The sequence below is a fragment of the Euleptes europaea genome, chromosome 1 (assembly GCF_029931775.1).
Source record: "Euleptes europaea isolate rEulEur1 chromosome 1, rEulEur1.hap1, whole genome shotgun sequence".
Lineage (NCBI taxonomy): Eukaryota > Metazoa > Chordata > Lepidosauria > Squamata > Sphaerodactylidae > Euleptes > Euleptes europaea.
Genome location: NC_079312.1, coordinates 180314200 through 180333030, shown reverse-complemented (window position 1 = coordinate 180333030; position 18831 = coordinate 180314200). Strand labels below are relative to the sequence as shown.

Here is an 18831-nt window from a genome sequence, read left to right as displayed (position 1 = left end):
TTCTGGGACCCCCGGGGTCTCTGCCTGGACCAAGGGTGGGGGCGGAGGAGCCTCCTCGGCCTCAGACCAGTCCGAGGGGGAGTCAGAGCTTTCTCCCCTCTCAGACGTTGCCAGGTTATCGGCTCCCTCTCTCGCAGCCTCCTCACAACCTCCGTTTGGCTTCCTCCCCGGCCGCGGCTCCCCTCTCGCCTTATCACCTTTTCCAGCCAGAGAGGCCCCGCCCCTTTTCCCCACACCCCCGTCCCGCCCCCGTGCTCCCCCCCCAGCCGGGCGTTGCCGGCGTCTTGCGGCGATCGGCTTCAGCTGCGCCGGCCGCTCTCCCCTGCCCCAGCCGCGCCCGCCCGCTCAACAGCTGAGGGGGGCGGAGTCTGTGCGGCCGCGTCATTCTGGCCGCGCCGGGCCTCGGGATTTGCGGCGCCGCCGCTCCGCTCCTGGGTTGCTGGGCCCCATCTGATCGGCTACCTGGGGGAGAGAGAAGGAGCAGCGTTGGCTTCCCCCGGTTCTCTGGGGGGGGCTGGGCGACTGGCTGTACCCCCTCCGCTTCTCCAGCGGGTAAGCCTGGGCCCGGGGCTGTGGGTCCGGGAGAGCTGTCGGCCCGGGAGCCGGGCAGCTGGCCCGTCCCGGGACATATGCTGAATCAGACTATCCGTCCATCAAGGTCAGTCTTATCTATTTAGACAGGCAGCAGCTCTCCGGGCTCTCAGGCAGAGAAAGGTCTTCTGCATCACCCACTGCCTGGTATTTTAACTGGACATGCTGGAGAGATTGGACCTTCTGCATGCCAAGCAGAGGCTCTACCACTGAGCCATGACCCCTCCCCAAATGCCTTATACTAAATCAGACCACTGGTTGATCACAGTCAGTACTGTCTATTCAGAGTGGCAGCAGCTCTCCAGGGTTTCACATCACCTACTGGCTGATCCTTTAAACTGGAGATGCCACTGGGGATTGAACCTGGAACCTTCTGCATGCCAAGCAGATGCTGTACCAATAAGCCATAGCCCCTCCCCTTGGAACAGGGGAGGGGCTGTGGCCCAGTGGTAGAGCATCTGCTTGGCATGCAGAAGGTCCCAGGTTCAATCCCCAGTGGCATCTCTAATTAAAGGGACTAGGCAAGCAGGTGATGTGAAAGACCTCTGCCTGAGACCTTGGAGAGCTGCTGCCTGTCTGAGTAGACAATACTGACTTTGATGGACCAAGGGTCTGATTCAGTATAAGGCAGCTTAGTGTGTGTTCAAGAACCGAATAACCATCTTCTCTAGGCCTTTTCAATATATGGGGAGGGGCTGTGGCTCAGTGGTAGAGCATCTGCTTGATGTGCAGTGGTAGAGCATCTGCTTGGCATGCAGAAGGTCCCAGGTTCAATCCCCGGCATCTCCAGGTAAAGGGACTAAGCAAGGAGGTGATGTGAAAGACCTCTGCCTGAGATCCTGGAGAGCCGCTGCCGGTCTGACTAGACTTTGATGGACCAAGGGTCTGATTCAGTGTAAGGCAGCTTCGTGTGTTCATCAGTTTGCATTGATCGTTGATGCGCACATCAATGTGGAGTCATTGGAGCTAAGTCGAATCGTGGAAGAGAACCGGGGTGCCGATCACTGAGCTCCGGCACAGTATCTGTGAAGGCTCTGCTCTGCAGTTTCTGCCGCTAACTCCGGTTTTCGTGTGCGTCTGGCCCTTGCAGCTTCAAAGAGTGCATCCCCCGCTCCTTCTGCCGGCAGATCCAGCAGAACAACTACCTGACCAGGTTCCGCATGAGGAACATCTTCAAGAAGTTCCTGCAGCGCTTCCAGCAGCACACAATGAACGCCGGCAAGCTGACCGAGCAGGACATCATGTGCAAGTATCTGGTGACACTGGAGAACTTGGCCCCTCGGTTCGGGAGCGAGGTGTTTCCCGTGGTCTCGCTGGAAACGATTTCAGAAGGCGAGAAGCTGCCGCTCTACATCAACGGTGGGCACGGCCCCCCAGAGGACTCTCGTGGCCCCCCCAGCGGTGACAGGCCTGCCACCCACGAGGTCAGGATCACGGGCACCGAGGGCATTCAGTGGCGGCTCCTCCCTGCCGAGGTAGGTTCTTCGCCCTCTCTCTTGTCGTGGGTAGATCTCCCCCTCCCTGCGTCTTTACCGAGTTGGCTGCCCTTGGGAATGAGAGCGCTCGACTTTCTCAGGGGAATTTGGCAGGGCCTCCCGATTGCTGTGTTGCTCCATCCTGTCTTGAATGAAATTTTGCTTGATTTATAGACTGCCCCGAGGGTTTTGATCGAGTATGAACATTAAAAAAAAACCAGATTTACCAATGATCAAACCAGGTTGGGAGTCGGACCAAAACTATCCCTTGAACTGGAATAGAGCCTGTTTTAGAAGTCTTTATTGAACCTGAGTGACCCAGACTCTTTTTTTAAAGTCTAGATTACCCATTTGAAATAAAAGTTCATCCAAAGAGAAACCTTGATGTGATCCAAAACACTTTAAAATAATATTTATTTTGTTTTGTTTTATTTCAAGCATTTATTGATCACCTTTCTTCCTTACGGCGCTCCGGGCAGCTTAAAATATGAATAAAATACATGAAATAAGAGTAGCTAAAGCTGAAATTTGAAACCACAGTTTAGGACCGCTTTAATCAAATGCAGTCCTAAATAAAACCGCCTTCAGCTGTGTGAGCTTCCGTCGCTAGAGCGGACTCACTAGGGGGTTCCAGCTCTCTACTGCACTGCGTTGCTACCCCTGCCTTCTGTCCCAACCTCCCTGGAGGAGTTTAGACAAAGCCTCAGACTGAAGGGAAGTTTGGAGACCGCTCGTCCCACTGGTCACTTCTCCTTCCTACCGCAGTATCGCAAGCGTAGTTTTCTTGCGTGTTGTCCTCCGGTACCCACTCCTCCTCAGCTTGTCAGTTGCCCCTGCTTTTTATTATGGCCTTCAACATCGGCCGCCCACCACCTGACATGTCCACCAACTACCGGCCCACGCCCAATCCCCCTTTTTCTTCCACCCCAGCCTCCTGCCTGTTTAGCTTGGAAAGAAGGCGGCTAAAGGGAGACATGATAGAGGTCTATAAAATTATGCATGGTTTAGAGAGAGTGGACAGGGTGACGTTTTTCTCCCTCTCGCATAATACTAGAACACGGGGTCATCAGCTAAAGCTGGAGGGTGAGAGATTCAAAACAGATAAAAGGAAGTATTTTTTCACACAACGCATAGTTAAATTGTGGAACTCCCTGCCCCAGGATGTGGTGATGGCTGCCAGCTTGGAGGGCTTTAAGAGGGGAGTGGACATATTCATGGAGGAGAGGAGTATTCATGGCTGTTAGTTAGAATGGATACTAGTCATGCTGCATACCTATTCTCTCTAGTATTAGAGGAGCATGCCTATAATTTTGGGTGCGGTGGAACACAGGCAGGATGGTGCTGCTGCAGTCGTCTGTTTGTGGCTTCTTAGAGGCACCTGGTTGGCGACTGTGTGAACAGACTGCTGACTTGATGGGCCTTGGTCTGATCCAGCAGGGCCTTTCTTATGTTCTTATGCCTTCTCCAATAACAGTGGTGAGTGCTGCCCCGTCGTCTGCTCTGGCGTCCAGCTGTCTTCCCTTGTCTCGTTCCCCTGCCTGTTTCGGTGTTTCTGACCCCTTTTGTGTCATACTTCCCGTGGGGCTCCCCTCCGCCTGCTCTTCCCTCACCCTTGCCTCGCTCTCCATCCTCTCCTGGCATGCTATCCCTCTGCACTTCCCATCTTTCTGTACCTCGTCTCTGACCCCAGTGTTGGAACCCTGCAGTGTTCCCTCTGCGTCGTCTGTTCCTCCCCCGCCTTTCCCCCTTTTCCCCCTTGACTCCCTGCGTTCCTGTGCTACCCGCCCCTCTGCCCCCTGAAGATAAGTGCCCGGGGCGGCACAAGCTGCCTCCTGAAGACTGGAAGAGAGGGGTCCAGGCGCACCTCCCTGGGGAGGTTGTTCCACAATCGTGGGGCTGCCACCGAAAAGGCCCTCCAAAAAAGCTTCTCTGATTCATGGGACAATCAGGAGGGCCTCTCTCGGCGATCTTAATTCCCGGGCAGGAACATAATAAATAATCAAGAACCTGTAAATAGAAGGTTGCTGTGCAAGACGAATGTCTAAGAAGATTTTTATTTTGCACGTTTAGGGTTTGGTCTGGCTTCTGTACTAAAGTGCCCTTTTCAAGTGCTAGGAGGCAGGGTGGAGGGCAGAAGCCTGTTGGCTTTAGAAGGGAAGGGCCTGGGGCCAGGCACTACGCTCTGAGGAACCTGCTATGGCCTCAATAAAGCAAACTTGGCTGCGTCAGTTCAGCTGCATTGCTTTTTATTTTGGGATCCTGTGCGCTGTGTTCTTGTGTGGTTTTCCCTCCTGTGTTTTTTTGTTCCACCTTTCCCCCACCCCTTTTGAATCCCACTGTGCTTCCCCCCCCCCTCTTTTGCATGCTGTAGTGGTTAAGAGCAGTGGTTTGGGCAGCGGACTCTTATCTGGAGAACCGGTTTCGATTCCCCACTCCCCCACGTGAGCTGTGGAGGCTAATCTGGAGAACCGAGTTCAATTCCCCACTCCTCCACATGAAGCCAGCTGGGTGACGTTGAGCTAGTCACACTCTCTCAGCTCCACCTACCTGACAGGGTGTCTGTTGGGGGGGGGGAAAGGTGATTGTAAGCCGGTTTGATTCTTCCTTCAGTGGGAGAGAAAGTCGGCATATCAAAACCAACTCTTCTTCTTTTACAATAAACTTTTTTTTCATTAAAACAATTTTTGACTTCACCTAGTACAATCTATTTCTTCGGGATATTTCTCGGAATCTCTTCCCTACACACAAGACTGCACGGATGCTACACAGTTGGTTATTAACTATTTTTCAGGGTTTCTACCCTGCCCCTTCTTTGTTATTCTTGCACTGCACAAGAAGGAGACCTTCTCAGTGGGTCAGTCTGGATGTTCTCAGGAAATCCCCAAGTGGTGGCGGCCGGTTACAAGGGGTCTTTCCGAGAAGGAGGAGGAAATTGTCCCCTAAGATATCAGTATAAGGACAGACAAGAGGTGCGAAAAAAGGGTGGAAAGGTCTCTAGCCTTACAGCCCTAACTAGCTGACCACAGTTCCTTTGCATGCTATACATTGCAACTATTCCAACACCCCTGACCTCACGCCAAGCTGGTTCTCTCACCACGTTAAAAGTCGTTGTGCGTCCTTGTGGCTGGCTGATGCTGTTAGGGCAGCGGCCGGAAGTTGTCTCCTACTGGTTCCAGGCTGACACATTCTGGCAAGAGCGGTCTCCGTTTCTTAGTGAGACAATTGGATCTTAGTGGCAAAACCATTTGACATCAGCTTAGGGGGTAGCCAGAGACTTCCTTAAGTGGGAGCTTTTGCATGACCTGAAGTGGCACGCAGGTGACATAGAAGAAGAAGAAGAGTTGGTTTTTACATGCCGACTTTCTCTACCACTTAAGGCAGATTCAAACTGGCTTACAATCACCTTCCCTTCCTTTCTCCACAACAGACACCCTGTGACAGATTCGAGTCCATCACCCATGCTTACAAAGGAGTTGAAGGGACCATCCCTCTCCTTCACTTTGTGATATCCCAAGGAGAAGAAGAAGAAGAGTTGTTTTTTTATATGCCGACTTTCTCTACGACCTAAGGGAGAATCAAACCGGCTTACAATTCCCTTCCCTTCCCCAAACAGACACCCTGTCAGGTAGGTAGGGGCTGCGAGAGCTGTGACAAGCCCAAGGTCACTCTGCTGGCTTTGTGTGTAGGAGCAGAGAAACCAACCCAGTTCACCAGATTAACCTCCGCCGCTCATGTGGAGGAGTGGGGAATCAAACCCGGTTCTCCAGATCACAGTCCACTGCTCTTAACCACTACATCATGCTGGCTTCAGAAGGTTCCCTGGCCAATCTTGGAGGTTGCAGTTGAGGCAGAGAGAGAGAGAGAGAGAGAGGTGGATACACAAAGGCCAGTCCAACTTAGCTGCGTCGTTCATTCGCAACAGGAATTGAGCCTGCAAGATGGAAGGGAGCCAGTGCTGAGGCTGCAGCACTGGTAGAGGCTGTAGCAGTTTGCTGAATGTTCCATACCGTCATCATGGACAGCCCCATGGAAAAAGAGCTGGAAGGGTTCCCCAGGGGTCATCTAGTCCAACCCCCCTGCACAACGTAGGAAATGCACAACTACCTCCCCCCACACTCCCCCAGTGACCCCCTGTTCTGTGACCAGAGGAAGGCAAAAAAAAAAAAAAAACTCCAGGATCCCTGGGCCTCTGTCCTGGAGGAAAATTCCTTCCTGACCCCAAAGTGGCGATGGGCATTAACCTGGGCATGAAAGAAGGGGCCATAAGATCCAAGCCCTGGCTCTTCCTTTCCTGCCCTCCCTCTCACATTCTGCCTAAATTCATAGAATCATATAAAACTCATTTCAGTAGTCTGGACTGGAAATATTCCAAGCAGGCATTGCGATTGCTATCAGTGAAAAATGGTTGCCAGCTATTTAATTCACGTAGCGTAGCTAAAGGATGTAATAAGATCTGACAGAGAGAGAGGAGAGTAATGAGTTCAGTGCTCCTGTAGAACTGCCAGCAATTTTCATCAAAATTAAATTTAGAGAAAGAGATCGCAGGAAAACATGATACTAGTTCTTTGCGTGTGGAGAGGACGGTAATAACAAGGGGCCACAATTATTGATCATATCCCTATATAATATGAGCAAGGGCAGGGTGTTTCAGTTATTGGAAGGTACACAAGCTATATGTTATAGCAACTACACAAGAGTACAAAGTTCCATTCTTTTATGGGACTGTTGCAAAAGACTGTTGGAAGTTTTTCTTTGTTCTGCACCCCTGGTTATGGCTGTTAGTGTTGGAGAACTTGAAAGCTTGCTTACTATTCTCTGACTTCTTACTTGGGGCTAATGGTGCTGGGATTCTCCCCCCCCCCCCAATGGACCAAAACAGCTCTCTGAATATTTCATCTGTCATTAAGAGAGAGAGAGAGATGGTTAAACACTCTTTCTGGTGGCGAGAGTGGAAAGTGCTGTGGTTTGCTGGAGGTGGTTGGCCATTGCCTGCCTCTGCGTAGCAGCCCTGGTCTTCCTTGGCGGTCTCCCATCCAACCAGGGTTGGCACAGCTTAGCTACTGAGATCTGAGGAGATTGGGCTAGCCTGGGCCATCCAGGTCAAGGCAAGAGAAAAACAGATGTGGTTGGCCATTGCCTGCCTCTCCGTAGCAGCCCCCGTCTTCCTTGGTGGTCTCCCATCCAAGGACTAAACAGGGCTGACGCTGCTTAACTTCCAAGATCTGATGAGTTTGGGCTAGCCTGGGCCATCCAGGTCAAGACAGCCATGAAACCTTCAAATTCTGGGAAACGTTGCGGAGGCAGATGTCGGAGCACCCAGATCTGTATTCTTCACCGGTGGCTTTGAAGGTTCTGAAAGTGCAAAGAACAGTGAAAGCGTCAAACTTTTCCAGCGGGATCCTTTCTTTCCTTGTTTTTGATCCTGACTTGTTGATTCCTACATTCTGATGGTTGAGGGAGCCAGCGTGGTGTAGTGGTTAAGACCTGTGGTTTGGAGCAGTGGACTCTGATCTGGAGAGCCAGGTTTGATTCCCCACTCCTACACATGAGCGGCGGAGGCTAATCTGGTGAACAGGATTTGTTTCCCCACTCCTACTCACGAAGCCAGCTGGGTGACCTTGGGCTAGTCACAGCTCTCAGCCCCACCTACCTCACAGGGAGTCTGTTGTGGGGAGGGAAGGGAAGGTGATTGTGAGCTGGTTTGAGTCTCCCTTAAGTGGTAGAGAAAGTCGGCATATAAAAACCAACTCTTCTTCTTCCTCTTCCTCTTCTCCTCTTACTATTCCCGCAGTGTTGCTGAAATAGGTAGAGTACAGGCTGATGGGTACAGACCCCACAGTTCAGACGCAGACTCTTTGTCTCTTGATCTTGCAGAGAGCAGAAGGCCTTCTGCACAGGGGCTATTTGGGGAGGAAGAACAAGACCAAGGACCACAAAAGCAACTGGCCCTACCAGCCGGTGGAAAAATGTGAAACCAAGTGGGCGCGCTTCTGTGACTTCCAGGAGATCACACACATCGTCATCAAGGACTGCAAAGTCAGCATCCACCGTCAAGACAATAAGTGCTTGGTAAGTAGGAGACTTGTGCTGGCATTCCACTCTTGCAGAGAGAGAACAAGTCACTCTTTTGATTTATGGTGATTGTGTAACATCTGTGTCCCTGGTGGGGCAATATCAGGAATAAGAACATAGAATCATGGCATCATAGGGTTGGAAGGGACCACCAGGGTCATCTAGTCCAACCCCCTGCACAATGCAGAGAATTCACAACTACCTCCCTCCTCCCACACCCCCAGTGACCCTCAGAAGAGCCCTGCTGGATCAGACCAATGAAGGTCCATCTAGTCCAGCATCCCATCTCACACAGTGGCCAACCAGTTCCTTTGGAGGTCCAACAACAGGGCATAAAGGCTGAGGTCTTCCCCTGATAAGAACCTCAGAAGAGCCCTGCTGGATCAGACCAATGAGGGTCCATCTAGTCCAGCACCCTGTCTCACACAGGGGCCAACCAGTTCCTCTGGAGGGCCAACAGCAGGGCACAGAGGCCGAGGTGGTAAATGGCAGCCAAGGTTCCCAGGGATCTGCCCTTCCAGTGCTGTTGCTCAGGAGGGATTCCTAACGCCTCTCCTACATTTTTTTGTATCCAGGAACTGACGCTCCAGTCCCACGAGGCCGCTCTCTCCTTGGTGTCCCTGATAGACGGTTACTTCCGATTGACGGCGGATTCTAGTCACTACCTGTGCCACGAGGTCGCTCCGCCACGGCTGGTGATGAGCATCCTGAACGGCATCCACGGCCCCATGCAGTGAGTGGCTCCTCCTCCTGTTACCCACGCGTAGGGCCCATAAGGCTCAGAGGGTCCTCTTTGCATGTTGGGGTCAAACGTGCGTCACCAGGGCAATTTAATTGATCAGGGCCGGTCTGTGCAGTGTATACCAGGGTACCAGCCTGGGGCAGCGCTCCAAAGAACGAGAAAAATAATTTTAAATAAAAAATACATTATTCCTGGAATGACGAGAAGAAGAGTTGGTGTTTATACCCCACTTTTCTCTACCGAAAGGAGTCTCAAAGCGGCTTACGGTTGCCTTCCATTGGTAGTAACGTGCGCTGAACCGTTCTGGTCATGGAGGACCGGGGATCTCCTCAGGTTGATCTCTGCAATGTTTTCTGATCCTAGGGAGGAGTTCATCTTGGCTAAACTGAAGCGGGAGGAGCAGGAGGACGGGCTGTACGCCCTTCGTTGGAGCGTCCTTGATTTCGACAGAATTATCTTGTCCGTGGTGAGGAGAGGCCAGGTAAGTTCTAAGAAAGTGGCAATGGACTTTCTTTTTGTAAAGCTCTACAGCAGGGGTGTTGAACTCAATGGTTACGAAGGCCGGATATGACATAAATGTCACTTGGCCGGGCTGGGCCATGTCTCACCAGCCCAGATTGGGACGGGGGGTGAGTGTGTGGCTCCCTCAGCTGGTTCACAAGCTGGATAAGAGTTCTGAAGGGGCTGGATCCGACCCGGGGGCCTTATGTTTGACACTCCTGTTCTACAGTCTGCTTCAGACTAGTGGTGGTTTGGTTACTGGCGCTGTGTGGAGGAACAGTTCATACAAAAAGAACACCACTTTGCTCAATAGACAGTGTCACCAAAATCAGCATAGGAAGCCAAGAATGTAAGTGGAAACAATATCCGACTTATACAAAAACAAAACAGAAAGTGGTCTTGCAATATGTAATAACTGAAACAATGCAAAGTGCCAAACGTTACATGAATCAAAGTGAATAGATACACGTCTCAGTTCAGATTTGTTGCTTTGCCAGGCGATCTCTGTCTCTATAGACAGTCTTCTAGAAAATGGACTTTGTGATCTGCATCTTCAGGATGATATAGAGTCTGCCATACAGAAACTCATTATATATGTAGATATGTTATTAGTGAAAAAGCCACTTCAGCTTTCTATTCACCAAATGTACAATGACAAAGTCAGCATATAAAAACCAGCTCTCCTTCTTCCCCTTCTCCTCCTCCACCACCACCACCACTACTATGGCTGTTCTCCTTCCTCCGAAGGACGCAGCCAGTGAGGGGAGGCCTGACCTGTAGCCAGGGCCTGCCTAGCAGTAGTACTGGCTGTCCAAGCTGGTTGCTATTGATCGCTTATTCCCGCTTTCCTCTCCCTCTTGTTTGCTCCAGAGCGGCCGGATACAGGATGCCACAAGCTACAGACAGTTCCGGATCCAGAGGAAAGGGAATTCCTCCTTTGTGCTGGAAGGCTGGGAGCAGGAGTTTTCCAGCGTCCAGGAACTGATGAACGCTCTCAAAGGCTGCACTTTGAGATCCGGAAAAGAGACCTTCGTTTTGAAGAAGTGTTGTCTCCCAAAGCCAGGAGGTACAAAGTAGGACGCATAAAAAGACTATCCCGCTTTCGGTGGTATAAAGTTCAACAGTGAAATTCTCCCCTGAGGAAGGAAGGAAGGTGAACACATGAAGCTGCCTTCTACTGAATCAGGCCCTTGGTCCATCAAAGTCAGTATTGTCTGCTCAGACTGGCAGAGCTCTCCAGGGTCTCAGGCAGAGGTCTTTCCCATCACGTATTTGCCTGTTCCCTTTAACTGGAGATGCAGGGATTGAACCTGGGACCTTCTGCATGCCAAGCAGATGCTCTACCACTGAGGCACGGCCCCTCCCCACAGACTATAGTGGGTGTCCTCAATATGATGCCCATGGGTGCCAGGGCACCCGCCAGCACTTTCCTGGCGCCTGCCAAGTGTTTTTAGAAAGTGGGTTGGGCCAGGTGGGGCTTTTAGCCAGGAAGGCTTCTGATTGGCCACTGGAGGTTTTGATGGGCTGTGCAAATTTCTAGAGATCTTGCTAGAGATCTTGCTTTGGCAGTAGCTGCTGCTATAGCTCAAGGATCTTCACATGGGTGGTTAAAGGTTAAGCTGCGGCAGCCATGTTGTGGCTAGCTCCGCCTCCTGCGGCAGCCATTTTTTTTGGCTGAGCCCACCACACTGTCAAAATTGCAAAGGTGCCCACAGGCTCAAAAAGGTTGGGGACTCCTGAACTGTAGGAAGGGAGGAAATGGGTTTGCTGTGCCAGAGGTTCCCAAACTGTGCTCCACGGAGCACTTGGTGCGCCGCGAAGCATCTAGCGCTCTGCGAAGAGACTGGAAAGAAAAATACTACTGTCATTCGGTTTAGTATATAGGCACTAGGTGAAAATTAGTGCTCCATGATGAATTTCTCTCCCGAAAAGTGCCCCATGACTCAAAAGGTTTGGGAACCTCTGTGCTACACAATGTAGTCTTTTTTCCTATCAGAAGGTCTCATGTATGATTGGTTGCCTGTTACTGTTTGTATTTGGGCGCATACCCCCATTCAGCATAACTACTGCTCATCAAAGTCTGTGTTAATTGCAACATACTAGACCTCCCCTCACGGGGAGGGGCCGTGGCTCAGTGGTAGAGCCTCTGCTTGGCATGCAGAAGGTCCCAGGTTCAATCCCCGACATCTCCAGTTAAAGGGACTAGGCAGATAGGTGATGTGAAAGACCCCTTAGGGGCCTGAGACCCTGGAGAGCTGCTGCCGGTCTGAGCAGACAGTACTGACTTTGACTGACCAAGGGTCTGATTCAGTATCAGGCAGCTTCATGTGTTCATGTGTTCAACATACTATATGCCCTAGATTGGAGTGGGGTGGTGGTGACACTTTCAGCAGATTTTGTATTTGTCTCCAGTAATGCAATAGCAGCACAAATACATCATTAAAACAATTAAAGAGCAATTTTTAAAAAATCAATTAAAAAACGGATAACACCAGAACCAGGGAAGAGAGAGCCAGTAACGGTTATTGGGGGGGGGGGGGGGTATACAGAACGAAACAGAAGTCTTCATTCCCTGGTGTAAGACACCAATAGAGGGGGACAGACAAATCTCCCTGGGGAGGGGGTTCCAACGTTTTGGTGCCACCACCGAGAAGGCCCTTTCTCGGATTGCCACCTGTCCATATAGATACGTGATACCTTATGAGATATTTCCTGGTCATGAGCCATATCCACGGATATTTGCTTGCCAATTGTCGCTTCGTACCCTTTAGTCTTTTTCCCCCCCTGAACCTCGAGCTCTGTTTCCTTCTACAGAAATTTCGGACTTGCTCATCACCCGGAAAGTGAAAGATAGTACCCGGCAGATCCTGAACTTAACCCAGCTTAGCTTCCACCAGATCCGAAAGAATGAGATCACCCAGGTGAGCTCACTTCTGTCTTTCGGGGGAGGGGGGGCCTGAAAGAGTAGGAATGACCTAATATTCTCCTTCTGTGTTAAGGAACTGTGAGCCCCAGTCTAATCTCTGTGAAGGAGATCAGGTGGCTTAGGAGCTGTTAATGTGTCAACTTTGGTTTATATTCTTTGCTTCCTGGGGAATTGGAAGCACCCTTTACTGTGTTAATGCGAGTTGAAGTCTCTGACTGGGGGGTGGGGGGGAATCTTGGCAAAAGGCTTCTGTGATTCATAGCAACATGTTGGGATGCTACAAACACTATTAAGAACATATAAGAATATAAGAAAGGCCTTGCTGGATCAGCCCAAGGCCCAGCAAGTCCAGTTCACACCATGTTCACACCATGGCCACACCAGGTGCCTCTAGGAAGCCCCACAAACAAGACGACTGCAGCAGCATTATCCTGCCTGTGTTCCATGGCACCTAATATAATAGGCATTCTCCTCTGATCCTGGAGAGAATAGGCATGCATCATGACTAGTATCCATTTTTACTAGCCCTCTCCTTCATGAACATGTCCACTCCCGTCTTAAAGCCTTCCAAGATGGCAGCCATCAGCACATCCTGGGGAAGGGAGTTCCACCATTTAACTATGCGCTGTGTGAAGAAATAGTTAATACACTATTCTCGACTCAGGGATAAAAGATGCCTTCAAGCCTAACAGGGTTCACTTTTGGGATGAAGGAATGCTTATGCTATGGAGCAGGGGGGTCAAACGTAAGGCCTGCGGGCCGGATCTGGCCACTTAAGAGCTCTTATCTGGCCCTCAAGGCAGCCACCACTCCCCCCTCGCCACTCTCGATCTGGGCTGGCGAGACATGGCCCTGCCTGACCAAGTGACATTTATGTCATAGCCTGCTTTCGTAACAAATGAGTTCGACATCCCTGCAATGGAGTTCTTCCCCTCTTGCAGAGAGCCCACTTGGGGCAAGGGACACGCACCAACATCTACGAGGGGGTGCTGTGTGTGTGTGGCGGGACCGGTGGCGAGGACGAGGCGGACTACTTCTCCACGGAGCAGAACAACAACAGCCGCGAGATGCGGGTCGTGCTCAAGATGCTGGATCCCAGCCACAGAGACATCGCCCTGGTGAGCGAATTTCATGTTTAGATATGGGTCCCGTCCCCAAGATATCTCATTATGTATATGGAAATATTCCGAAATGCGGAAGGATCCGAAATACGCGGACACTTCTGGTCACAAGCATTCCGGATAAAGGATACTTAACCTGTATTTCCAAAGTGTAATAAATCCAAACAAGATAATAAAAAAAATCCAAAATAAATCCAAACCAGAGTGGACGTCCAGCTAGCACCATTCCCAGCCCAAAGTATTATTTCTAAAACGTTTTTATCAGAGCATCTGAAACGTATTTAGTGTCAAGTGGGGAAAAAACAAATGTTACAAAAGGGTCTACAGAGGATTGACAGGAGCACGAGGATGAATTTGTTCTGCGCTCCAAAGTGGCTCCCCCGACCCATCTTCGGCAGGCCCAGGAGTCACCCAGTAGCAGCTCTGCTCCAGCGTCCAAGCTGCACATTTCTCACTATGGCGGCCTACCCTCTGTTCTCCGCAGGCCTTCTTCGAGACCGCGAGTCTGATGAGCCAGGTCTCCCACATCCACTTGGCCTTTGTGCACGGAGTTTGCGTACGGGGCTCAGAGAGTAAGTATTACCCCTCCCCCCCCAAGTCTTCTGCATGGCTTCTCTCCCTGCCTTGCTGTCTGAGAGACAATGATCTGGCCTTCTAAGTTCCCTTGCTGGCTGCGTTATATTTTATCCTCACAGCTCTCCTCCCTGTTGCTGCTGGCTGCGTTATATTTTATCCTCACAGCTCTCCTCCCTGTTGCTGCTTGCGCAGAACGGTTTTGTCTGTCTTGCCTGCCCAGAGTGCTAGAAATAATTCATAAAGTTCCTTGGAGCAATTATTAGGGGCTGTGGTCGATGCCACTGTTTAGCTTGCTGAAGCTGGGATCCTACTATGGAATTTTCCTATCATGCAATTCGTCATGTTAATACTTATACACATGTACACATAAAGCTGCCTTATACTGAATCAGACCCTTGGTGCATCAAAGTCAGTATTGTCTACTCAGACCGGCAGTGGCTCTCCGGGATCTCAGGTGGAGAGGTCTTTCACATCTACTCGCCTAGTCCCTTTATGCCGGGGACCTTCTTATGTTTTACTTCTTCAGTTCAGTTTTTAGACTTCTGGTTGGTACTACACCCCTAAGCCTTTTGCTTCAGTTGCTGAACATCCCATTTTGTTGATAGTACTGACTCAGTCTGTGTTATCCGCCTTGAGTCCAAGTGAGAAAGGCGGACTATAAATAACATAAACCAAAAGAAAGACTGGCATTGCTTGCTGATGCCATTCAGCGCCAGCTGTGGCAGAGTTCCGTGGTGTTCCCCTGCTTTCTGATCCTCTTTTTGTAGCTGTGGCCTTTTAGCACAGCCCTTTCCACGGCCCCTCGTGGTTTTGCGTCCCTCGGGGTTTAACCTGCAGATCAGGGGCAAGGATGCGTTGTCTCTCTTTGCCTTAAGATGCTCACCTTCTTTTCCTTCCTTTCTTTCCTGCCCTCAGATATCATGGTGGAAGAGTTCATTGAGCACGGCCCCTTGGACGTCTTTTTGCGGAAGAACAAAGGGCGGATCACGGTGGGCTGGAAGTTCACGGTTGCCGCACAGTTAGCGAGCGCTTTGAGTTACTTGGTAGGTATCCTGGCGGAACTCTTCCACAGAAGCTAAAATGACTAAACTGAGGCTATCATACTTTGGTCACATTATGAGAAGACAAGTTTCAGAGGGTAGGCGTGTTGGGCTGCAGTAGAACAGTTAGATTCATGTCCAGTAGCACCTGAGCCACCATGGTGTAGTGGTTAAGAGCAGTGGTTTGGAGGGGTGGAGTCTGATCTGGAGAACCGGGTTCGATTTCCCACTCCTCCACATGAGCGGCAGAGGCTAATCTGGTGAACTGGATTTATTTCCTCACTCCTATACACGAAGCCAGCTGGGTGACCTTGGGCTAGTCACAGGTCTGTTAGAGCTCTCTCAGCCCCACCTACCTCACAGGTGTCAGTTGTGGGGAGAGGAAGGTGATTGTAAGCCGGTTTGATTCTCCCTTAAGTGGTAGAGAAAGTCAGCATATTAAAACCAACTCTTCTTAGATACCAAACAACAGTTTCAGGGTATAAGCTTTTGAGAGTCAAAGCTCCCTTTATCAGACAGGAGTAGAGTAGAAATCGAGATCTCTGCATCCTTTTATCCTAGTCAGAAGGCAAGGTATCGTAAAGGATGCTTGTAAAGGATGCAACAGTACCATGCATATTGTAATCAGCTTGATTAGAGCAGAGGGGAAATGCTTGGGGGCAGAAAATTAGCATCTGTAGTAAGAATCCTATGTCCCTGTTCAGCCCTGAGAAGACAAGAGTCACTGGAAAAGACAATCGTGCTAGGAAAAGTTGAAGGCAGCAGGAACAGAGGAAGGCCCAGCATGAAATGGATAGGTTCAATCAAGGAAACCCCATCCCTCAGTTTGCAAGACCTGAGCAAGACTGTCAAAGACAGGACATTTTGGAGGTCATTAATTCATAGGGTTGTCATAAGTCGGAAGCGACTTGATGGCACTTAACACACACGCACATCAAGGGACTTCCCTGAACCTACACTTGTCCAATAGAGTTTCAAAGTCCAAGGCAAGGTTTCCTGTCAGTATGACCCACACAAAATCAAGAAGTGTCCCAAAATCCAATGTAATCCGGACACAGGGCAAAACTAGAATGAAAGATCTTCCCTCTATGCTCAATGATGTTGATGGCAGCAGGAAAAGAGGAAGACCCAACATGAGATGGATGGACTCCATCAAGGAAGCCACGGCCCTCCGTTTGCAAAACCTGAGAAAGGCTGTTAAGAATAGGATGTTTTGGAGGGCATTGATTCATAGGGTCGCTATTGTTCGAAAGCGACTTGACAGCATTTAACACACTCATGAGAAATAATAAGAATTATTGGGCCATGAAAAAGGTCTGAGGTAGAGGCTGGTGTGAGTTTAGAAAAGATCTCCTGAATTGTCTCTGCGGGCTTCCAAGATTCTGAGATTTTTCATGTGCCACTTTTCTTGGTTGACGCAGGAAGACAAAAACCTGGTGCATGGGAACGTCTGTGCCAAGAACATCCTGTTGGCTAGGAAAGGCTTGGAAGACGGTTTGATGCCTTTCATTAAGCTCAGCGACCCAGGAGTCAGCTTCACTGTTCTCTCCCGAGAAGGTACACCCTCTCCTCTTCCGGCTGATAAGCGTCTTATTGAGTGTGCGTGATTGTGGTGGAAGCGTCCCTTTGGTAATATGGTGTTGCCAGCTCTGTGTGTCATTGTTTGTGGTTGTGAAGGAAAGATCTCTGAGCAGAAGACCTGGTTCCCATAGTGCTCTTTCAATAAAAACCCCTGTTTCTCCACCAGAATTGTAGCTTTTTTGCTTGGGTGGGAGCTAGGGCTGCTTTGGAAAGTGTAAAAGGTAAAGGTAGCCCTGTGCAAGCACTGGGTCATTCCTGACCCATGGGGTGACGACACATCCCGACGTTTCCTAGGCAGACTTTGTTTTTTATGGGGTGGTTTGCCAGTGCCTTCCCCAGTCATCTTCCCTTTACCCCCAGCAAGCTGGATACTCATTTTACCGACCTCAGAAGGATGGAAGGCTGAGAACCTTTAGCCGGCTACCTGAAACTGACTTCCGTTGGGATCAAACTCAGGTCATGAGCAGAGCTTGGACTGCAGTACTGCAGCTTACCACTCTGCGCCACAGGGCTCTTTGCCTTGGAAAGTGAGCTGCTAATAAACACGGCCGTGGCTGCGACTCTGATTTAATCCTGAGAACTGAGTCTGCTTTGTGAACGAGAACCGGTTGCTTGTTGCCAGTCTAAGCTACGTCCAAAAAAAAGGAGAGGTGGAACAAAACTTAACTTTATAAACAGAATTAAGTACCTAGAAGGTCAAGCAAAAAACAGCTGACAAGGCCAACAGTATAGTGAAAACCTAAACCAGTGATGGCAAACCTTTTAGAGACCGAGTGCCCAAACTGCAACCCAAAACCCACTTATTTATCGCAAAGTGCCAACACGGCAATTTAACCTGAATACTGAGGTTTTAGTTTAGAAAAAACAACTCATATATTAACATATTTTGCCTTAAAAGAAAAACACAATAACAGAGCTTTCAATGATACAAACGACTTTTTATTGAAAGGTAAAAGTTTGCATTTGGAATGCTTTTGAACAATTAATGTGATTTTTGCTGTTGTGTGCATGCCTTGCCTAATTTGTCTAACCTTGGCTCATACTTTGTAAATTTGAGAGCAACACATGCATCACTCAGGTCATCTGTTAGTCTGTTTCTGGTGTCAGATTTGATATAAGTCTCTCAGCCTTTCCTCGTAGGGCTTCTTGGTCTCCAGGCCTCTGATCGTCCTTGTCACTCCTTCCAACATTCTTGCAATTAATTACTCTCATCGTGTCTCTTAGTTCATTAAAGTCTGCCCTACTAAAATCTAACCTACACATTAAATAAAATGTTTCGTAGGTTTTTTTTTTAAAGAGATCCCCCACATTTCCGATTTTTCTGCTTGGAAAATTGAAAAGAGTTTCAGAAAAAACAACAAGGACAACCTTCCGCCCCACCCCAATAGTTTCTGGGTTTTTCCCAGGACCTCACATCTCTAGGTGGGCCAAGGAGAAACCCCCCCCCCCGTTTCCACCACACCATTGCACAAGGCGGGCTTGGCCACAGACAGCAATTGCCTGCAAATGGTCACCTAAGAGGGGCGTCTGCTTGCAATTCCTCCAGACTGGATCAGGAGAGGATCTGGCGGCTGTTAGGCCCTTAAGACAAACCACAGTCACAGAAGCAGGGGGGGGAGCAATTGCTGCTGGGTCAGACTGAACCACGCTGCTGCTCCAGAACAAGAGTTTACAACAGCACGCCCTGCATTAGTGGAAGGAGGCAGCCTTGGGAACAGATGGGAGAAGACAGGCAGCCAAGCAGCATCTCCAAACCCAGCAGAAGCCTCGTCAGTTGTTGCTGCCAAGAATATTGCAATGTGAACATAAAGACTTGAAATCTTCCAAGCAAAACCCTCACCGATCAGCACCCACCTGCCTCCCTCAACTTCAGGTCTGGGGTAGCCGTACAGCCCAAAGAGGAGAGACAGGGCAAGGGACTGCACCACTTCAAAATGTGGGCGGGGGGGACACGACCATTTTTAACCCCCCCACACACACACATTTAATAGCTTCTTGCCAGAAGAAAACCCTTTGGGAAGCAAGGAAGGAAGCCCCGCCCTTTGTCTTCTCCCCTGGTTTCCTATAAGCAAAGAATTAAAAAAACAAACCAACCCCCCCAAAGTCCTGATCCCTTTAGTTTGAAGGGGTTCAGCACATTTTACCCTTTCATTCCCAGCCAGTTGTCAGTCTAAGGTGGAGATGGGCGGGGCAGAGCCGGAGAGAC

General features: G+C 49.9%; 1 protein-coding gene across 1 annotated transcript in view; it reads left to right on the top strand.

Moving 5' to 3' along the window:
* TYK2 (tyrosine kinase 2) overlaps nucleotides 1-18831 on the top strand; it is a 43935-nt gene that overhangs the window by 15424 nt on the left and 9680 nt on the right. Inside the window, exons 5-14 of the mRNA XM_056867227.1 lie at nucleotides 1682-2066; nucleotides 7941-8135; nucleotides 8714-8871; nucleotides 9244-9361; nucleotides 10252-10447; nucleotides 12196-12302; nucleotides 13249-13425; nucleotides 13913-14000; nucleotides 14920-15047; nucleotides 16466-16601. Coding sequence (XP_056723205.1) covers nucleotides 1682-2066; nucleotides 7941-8135; nucleotides 8714-8871; nucleotides 9244-9361; nucleotides 10252-10447; nucleotides 12196-12302; nucleotides 13249-13425; nucleotides 13913-14000; nucleotides 14920-15047; nucleotides 16466-16601 — 1688 coding nt within the window. The remainder of the gene's footprint in view (nucleotides 1-1681; nucleotides 2067-7940; nucleotides 8136-8713; nucleotides 8872-9243; nucleotides 9362-10251; nucleotides 10448-12195; nucleotides 12303-13248; nucleotides 13426-13912; nucleotides 14001-14919; nucleotides 15048-16465; nucleotides 16602-18831) is intronic.